Here is an 8042-nt window from a genome sequence, read left to right on the forward strand (position 1 = left end):
GTAATTATTAAAACTTGGCTAACTAAAGGTATTGTCGTCTTTTCACACAGAAAAATGAAGAAAATAAAATAAGATTATTTTTATTTATTTATCTTGAATTAATACTATCGACAGAATTTCAATTAGAATTTTTACGAAAATAAAGTTCGACCGAATACCCCTAAACATCTTTAACGTATCACAATGGGTACGCGTACCAAAGATTAATAAATACTGGAGCAAAGATTTTCCTCGATAATTAACATTTCGAAGATATTTGTTTTCAACTTTTGTTTTTCAGGTTATACCACAATGCGCATTTGCAGAAAAGGAGAAAAAAGGTAATTACAATGTTTATTGGGATTCATTGCATCGCTGTCTCGGCGATAACATGGATCTTTCGACCATAATTAAAGCAAACAAATACATATTTTTTTTTTTTTTTAAATTCGTTTATTGAATTCCTTGCTTTTTCGTACAAGGGTTATTACTTAAGTATTACATTATTCATATTTCATTCACATAATTTACAGTTAAGCACAGTATTGTAAACATAAAGAAAATATAAAATATAAAGAATATTAAAATATGTGTTAAAGTAAAAAGTTAAAGAAAAAAAGTACAGAGATATATAACATATTAAAGTATAAAATATAAAAGAAAAGAAAAGCATATATTAAAATTTGTGTTAAAGTAATGAGATAAAAATACAGAGATATATAAAATATAAATAATAATAAAGATGTGTTAATTAATGATATAAAAAGCACAGAAATAATTTTAGTTATTATAACAGAGTAAAATAATAGTATACATTATATTGATATGAGACTGTGAGGGTGTGTGCCTTCTGTGTTGTGTTGTGTTTGTGTTTATGTCCCTCCGTTTACTGTCTTTATTTTTTTGATCGCTTTTGTTAGGTATTCAGTGAATAGTTTTCGTGTTGTTTTGTTGTTGAGTATTTTGTCTGGTTTTGATAAGTCTATTGTGATGTTTTGCTGGTGGCACTGTACCCCGAGGGTCCACCTTTCTTTCTCAAGTATAGGACAATCGGCCAATATGTGTTTGACTGTCTGAGACACGACTCCATCGCATGGACAGTGATCGTCGGCTCTCAGTTTAAACCTTTTCAGGTAGGCTCTCATTGCCCCGTGGCCCGTCAGCATTTGTGTGAGTTCATGATTGAGTGTGGTGTTGTGTGTGAAGTGTTTTCCTGAGTTTATGTCTGGTATGAATATTTTTGTTGTCGATTCAGTTGTGGATTCAGTGTATCTTTTGTTCCATAGATATGTGGTGTCATCTTCTAATTTCCTCTTTGCGAACGTGAGAGGGAATTTCGTGTAAGTGGTGGGTCTTTTGTCTGTGGTGGCTTGTTTTGCGTATTTGTCTGCCTCTTCGTTTCCGGCTATGCCAATGTGACTCCTTATCCAGATGAACCTGGGGGTGATGTTTATGTTTCTCAGGAGTGAGCATAATGTCAGGCTGGCTCTTACGAGTGGGTGTGTCGATGAAGAGTTTTGGAGAGCTACAAGACTGGATTGGCTGTCAGAGTATATGATCACCTCGGTGGGGTGATGTTTGCTGGAATTAACCAGTGTCCAATCGAAGGATTCTCTGATGGCTAGCATTTCTGCCTGAAAAACAGAGCAGTAGCTTTCAAGCCTTAACTTTCGTTTTGTAATAAATGCTCCACCTTTGTAAACGACAAAGGCTGCCCCTACTTTTTCATTGATGCGGCTGCCGTCTGTGTAGATCTCCAAACCCGTTGCGTTGTGTTCAGTGAGTGCGCTGTGGTCGGTGGTTTCTGTGTGTTCTATGTTTTCAAGGTGTCTGGTGCCTGGGTGGGGTAGTTCTGTGTAGTGTATTTTGTTTTCATATGTTCTGTCAGTTGGAAGATGTTTGGGTAAAGTATGTTGCGTTTTTATGCGGTATAGTTCGGCGAGTTGTTGTATTTTTAGGTCTAGAGGGGTGGTGTTTGCCAGTACTTGGGCGGATGTGAGTGATATGGTCCTGTACCCTTTGCAGATCGAAATTGCAAAGGGACGTTGAGTTGTGTTTAGTTTTTTTTGTATGGATTTTTTGTGTGTGGCGTTGCTCCAGATGGATGCTGCGTAAGTGATTGTAGGCTCGATTGCTCCCAAGTATATGATTCTGAGGACCTCTGGAGAGGCTCCCCACGTTGCTCGTGCAGCCCTCATGAATCGCTTGCCAATTTGTGTAGCTTTTTTACATGTGTTTTGACCAGTTAAGGTGTCTGTCTAGAACTACTCCCAGTATTTTGAATGAGTCAACAAGATCTTTCTTTTGTCCTTTCCATGTAATGTTCGGTGGTTGTATGGTGCGTTTGGACATGAACATAATGTGTGTTTTTGTGTCAGAAAATGTGAGTTTAGTGTTATTTCCCCATTCGAGTGTCTTTTTTAGTATGTCGTTGGTTGTTGTTTCAAGTGTTTGTATATCATCAGCAGCGATCGTGATTAGTACGTCGTCTGCGAATGCTTGTATGTGTGCGTTGTTTGGAATGTTTATTGTGAGAAGATCATTTATGGCAATGTTCCAGAGGGTTGGTCCACAGGTTGAGCCTTGTATGCAGCCTGCTGTCTGTTTCCTAACGACCTCCTCTCCTGCGTATTTGAGCGTGACTTGTCTGTCCTGTAAGTAGCTTCGTATGAGTTTGTAAATGTTGAGTGGTGTGGATTTTTGTGCGAGAGAGTGTTTGATGTGGGGCCACCAAGCGTTGTCAAATGCTCCTTGGATGTCCAAGGAGATGACCACAATTAGTTTTTTTGAATTTAGGTGACCTTTGATTGTGTTGATGGCCGTGTGTAGCGCGTGTTCTGTTGATGTCTGTGGTGTGAAGCCGTATTGATGTTCGCTGATTTCTTTGTTTTGTGTAAGGTGCCAAAAAGTTCGTTGTATGAGTAGTTTCTCTAAAACTTTTCCAAATACTGGTAGTAGTCCTATTGGTCTGTAGCTGTTTGTGTCTTTAGTGTCTTTTGCAGGTTTTGGTATTGGCTTTATGATAGCGTGTTTCCAAGTGGTTGGAAAGTGAGAGATGTTGAGGCATTGGTTGTATAGTGCGTGAATTTCTTCTGGAAACGTGTTAACGAAGTGTGTGCAAATGTCTGCTGTCAAATGATCGTGTCCTGGTGCCTTTTTCGAGCTCATGTTGTGAACGATTGTTTTGATTTCGTGAAGTGTAAATTGGGGGTCGTCTTCAGTGTTGGGAAGGATGTGCTCGGAAGAATTTCTAGTCATGCTCTGTGTTTGTGTGTCGGAATTGGGATCGTCATCGGGGAAAAACTTTTTTGTGAGGGCTTCAGCCGAGTCACGTGCTGTGATGTGTTGGTGTCCGTTTGTGCTGAGAGTAGTAGGTGGTTCTCTTGGGTTGGTGATTTTGATGGTTTTGTGTAGTGATGACCATGCTGTTTGCGAAGTTTGGTTGCCGTAGAAAGTTTTTATGCTTTTGATCTTTGCTTCATCAATGGATCTTTTGTATGTGTCTCTTTGTGTGATGTACGTGTTGAGTTTTTCCGGACGTGTGATGTGGCTGGCATTTTGTAGTTTCCGCTTAGCTGTTAGTGTTGCTCGTTTGATCTCTGTGAGTTGGTTGGTCCACCAGATTGGTCTTTTCCTTGTTGAGTGTTGTGTTCTTTGAGGGAGTGATTGGTTGCATGCGTTTTTAATGGCAGCTGTCATGTTGTCTGTGATAATGTCTAGTTCGTGTGGGTAATTGGCGGAGTGAATTGAGTGTAAGTTAATGTTTAGTTCTGTCATGTGGAACCGAAATGCTTCTTCCACTTCAGTCCAGTTTGTGTTTTCGTTGATAATGTATTTGTATGTTGATTCTGAGTGTGTGTATGGCTGGGACGTTTCCGTGTAAGTGAAGATTATGGGTTCGTGGTCAGATATGGGATTGTGTTGTGGTTGCACTGTCCAGTTGATGATTTTATCGGTTGTTTTAGGTGTTGAAACTGTGATGTCGATGAATGAAGTGATGTGGGTTTGCCCCCGCCATGTGTTGTACGTAGGTGTGTGTCCCTCATTTATTATATCCCAACCGCAGCTGGCTAGACAGGTTGATAACTCTTCTCCTCTTTTATCATTTTTTGGGCTGCCCCACCAGTGACTTTTTGCATTCACATCGCCTCCAATGATGACCTCAGTTCCAGTGCTGGCAAGTTGGACTATTTTGTCTGTCGTTTGGGAAAGTATGGCTGATGGAGAAATGTAGATGGATCCGATAATGAGTGTGGATTTTTCAGTAGCCAATGTGACGAAGGTATGATGTGTGTCAGAGATGTCGTTTCGGAATATGACTTTTAGCTTGGAATTGGTAGTGGCGATAACGGCTTTGCATGGGTTGTCACTGCTACCTGTAGTTTGATATATTTTGAAATTTTTTGGAGCTGTGAGAACGCCTGTTGCACCAACATATGGTTCTTGTAGTAGTAATATGTCATATTCTGATGCGTTGCTCAGTAGATGGTCTGTGGCATTTCGACATCTCTGGAGGTTTTGTTGACAGAATGTTATGTCTATTGTGTGGTGGGTGTTGCTGTTATGTCTATCCTTGTTATGGCTATCCTTATCATCCATAGTTGGTTTTTTGTTTTGTAAGTTCTGTCATTTTATAGTGGAGTGGACAGCTTTTGCTCGTTGCTTTGTGGTTGAAGATCTTCTTGTTGCTTGTAAAGCAGTTCCAACATTTTTGTGAGTTCAGATCGTCTTTCTTTGAGCATTCATTTGACTTGTGTTCCCCGGCACAGTGCATGCACCTGCATTTGTTTTCGCAGCACTTTTCTGCCTTGTGGCCATATCCCTGGCACTTGTAGCACTGCAATGGCGTGCAATTGTCTTCGACGTGTACTCTTTGAAAACCTATGTTTATTCGGCCTTGGTTTAGAGCCTCTCGTCTGACGGTGTGGTCCACCATGAGAAAAACATTCTTTAAATTGTCATGTTTGTAATTTCGTGTCGTTTTTATCAGTTTGATTTGGTCTTCTGGTTCCTTGTCACCTATAACCTCGGACAGTGCTTCGTTTTGTAAAAGCATTGTCTTGATTATTTCGCTGTCTTCAATGTCTTTATTTACTCCCTTGAGTACGATGACCGGAGACAATTTTTGACCCTCGCTTGCCTTGAGTAATCCGTTGGTAGCGTCTGGGATTGTTTTGAGTAGTTTTTCTGCATCTTTCCTGGTTTCGCAGTTGATAACAACGCTACTGTTTTTGGTTGCGTACATGTTACTTACTGAGATTTTGTATTAATCACATATGTAATTTTGTAAAACCTTATTGATCCTTCTCAGTCTAAAACTCCTTAGTTAGAAGCAGACTTGAGAGTGGGTCTATCGTTTGGGCCCCGCATCAGTTGAAGTACGGCTTTATGGTGGAGAGAGTCCAAAAGAAATTTTTAAGACTCCTTTACTTTCGGCTGTATGGATATGATCCGTGGCTTTATCCGACTGATTTTCTCTTAGGGATGCTTACATACTGTAGCTTAAAATTTAGAAGGGATCTTTATTTAGCTATATATTTTTTCAGACTTATACGCGGCGTAAATGTGAACTCTGCCATTCTTGGTGGTGTTGGCTTGTGTGTCTCTGATAATTACCTTAGGAATCGAGGGCATCCGTTGTTTGTTCTCCCACGGTGCAGAACTAACCTGCCATTAGTAATGCCAATTGGGAGGGCAGTAACCATGTTTAATGAAATCGCTTCGGATATTGATATATTATATATAGGATGAATTTAGGTGGACGTTGTTTTATAAGTTTTTAAGATAGGGTCTATCAAAGTTCACTCTGTGTGCTTCACTCTACTTTTATTTTGTGACTTATTTTATTTCTTATTTTATTACTTATTCTCTGTATTTTTATTTTTAAATTTATTAACACTTATTTTATGCCATGTCGTGAACGCTTTGAATTTATAATTTGTTATGTTCATTATATGTAAAATATATAAATTTGATTTGATTTGATTTGATAAAAAAAAAATAAAAAGTAAAAAGGCACATTTTCAACTCGCCATTGTGATAAACTTTTTTTTTCTTATTTAAGCTGAGAGAAGTCAACATGATCCACAACCGTCAACATCCGCAGCAGATCATGAACGGTAATTTTTAAATAATATTATTACTCCAAAGCTTACTTAGCTTATTACTTTAGATTGAGTTATTAATTTCATTCAACTTAAGAATAAGATAAAAAAATATGCATCTGTGTCTAAAATAAAACATTAAAAGACCTTAGACAAAATAATCGCTGTATGTACTTATGTACGCGCGTTAGAAGTCATAATTCTTAGGCGTAACAAAACAAAAAGAAAACTTCTGATAACCTAGATTCTTCGACTAGTTCTTAATTATCTTGTTAATTACACACTCAAGAAAAACGGCCGCTTATTGGAGCGCCGTCGGTTTATTTCTATACAATTTAACTTATATTACTAAATTATATAGGTAATTATTTCTCGTTGTTTTTATTTTTAAAGTAACAACTGACACTCTGACGTTTAATCGTTTGTATTGGAATTCCAAATGGCCGACAATAATAAATTCGTAGTCTTTTTTGCTTTTACCCGTTTTGATCAATGACGTACCATACTGACTACATATGGATATTATGAAATTTAAATTTTATGATCTCCTATAATAAAATTTAATTATATTGAGATTCGTCATGATTATAGATGCTATTTACACATCTTCGCTTATCAGGAGACATAATTATTTTTATCTATAGAATCTAGATGAATATAAATAATCGATTGTGATGAATCTTTTTTTTCATTTGCAGCTTGAGTCCGGTTTATGAGAAGAAAAGCGATGATGACAGTAGCGACTCCGGATCTTCAGCGATGATGACAGTAGCACTGTAACCGTCACTTAAATTACCTCCTATCAGAGATACATCAAATGTAACTAATCACTAAACATTAAATCGCCATTATTTGTGCATATTATAGTGTTTAGTATTTAAGGAGAACACGAATGCGCACTGCGCGTGCAAGTTGCGCTGAAAGTTGTGATCAAATTGAGATGCATGTCAGGTCACTGTCATGGCGACAAATTTAGTCTATGGTTTCGTCATTTTGCAGAACATTTTTAACGATGCACCACCTCTCTAAATTCAATTATAGAGAGTGCCAACTCTAATGTATTAGTATTTTGAATTATCATTAATTATGCATGCTAATTTCAATGGGTGCCGGACGAAATCCCGAATGCCGAAATTCCGAAATCCTAAATCCCGAAAGCCGAAATCCCGAATGCTGAAATCTCGAATGGACGATATATAAATAAGTATATTTTTTTAATCGCATTTTCTTTTATAAACATAGTTTTTTGCTTTCGAGTTGGTATTTGTTGAGAATTATTACTGTTTGTATTTTTTTATTTTTCGGGATTTTGGCCTTCGGGATTCCGGTCATTCGGGATTTCGGCCATTCGGGATTTCAGCATTCGGGATTTTGGCATTCGGTATTTCGGCCTTCGGGATTCGGCCTTCGGGATTTAGGCCATTCGGGATTGAAAAAAAGGTGAAGAAAATTTTTTTAAATAACTAGCAGAACGTGGTTTCGATTCACGAACCTCTGGGTTATGGGCCCGGCACGCTTTCGCTATGCTTCTTTGCTGCGTGCCACGAGTGACAAAATTAACATAAGTATATAAATTTAGACGACTATCTCTGGGCGACTGATGTAATTGTTATTGTAGTTTATTTTAGATACAATAATTTATTATTTTTTTCCGAAGGATGTACGTAACATGATAAATTTATAATTCATTAAATTAGTTGCAATTTAGGGGCCCTGAAATTTTTACTGCTCAGGGCCTCCACTTGACTTGATCCGCTACTGCATCCTTTGTATATCCATTGTTACAAATCAAGCGTGTACAGATGCCTAGTTTACGAGACAATAAAATCATGCACTCCTGCTAAAACCGTTGAATTGTTGTACGCTCCAACTTTTTCTACGAACACGCTATGAACGCGCGATATGCCTTTAGCCAGGGATAGTCAACCTGGTCAGTGGGCGTTCCAGCTTTCAAGGTGG

General features: G+C 38.1%; 1 protein-coding gene across 1 annotated transcript; it reads right to left on the reverse strand.

Moving 5' to 3' along the window:
* Positions 1 to 851: 851 nt before the first annotated feature.
* LOC147079326 (uncharacterized) lies at positions 852 to 2177 on the reverse strand. Its single transcript, XM_085955749.1, has one exon. The coding sequence runs from the start codon at positions 2175 to 2177 to the stop codon at positions 852 to 854; it is 1326 nt and encodes a 441-aa protein (XP_085811875.1).
* Positions 2178 to 8042: the final 5865 nt, after the last annotated feature.

This window comes from Rhyacophila brunnea, unplaced genomic scaffold, assembly GCF_057557595.1.
Source record: "Rhyacophila brunnea isolate RB1 unplaced genomic scaffold, BYU_Rbru_1.0 scaffold_1, whole genome shotgun sequence".
Taxonomy (NCBI): domain Eukaryota; kingdom Metazoa; phylum Arthropoda; class Insecta; order Trichoptera; family Rhyacophilidae; genus Rhyacophila; species Rhyacophila brunnea.

Excerpts from the sequence above, each read along its gene's own strand:
- LOC147079326 (XM_085955749.1), bottom strand. The coding sequence starts at position 2,177 with ATGAGGGCTGCACGAGCAACGTGGGGAGCCTCTCCAGAGGTCCTCAGA.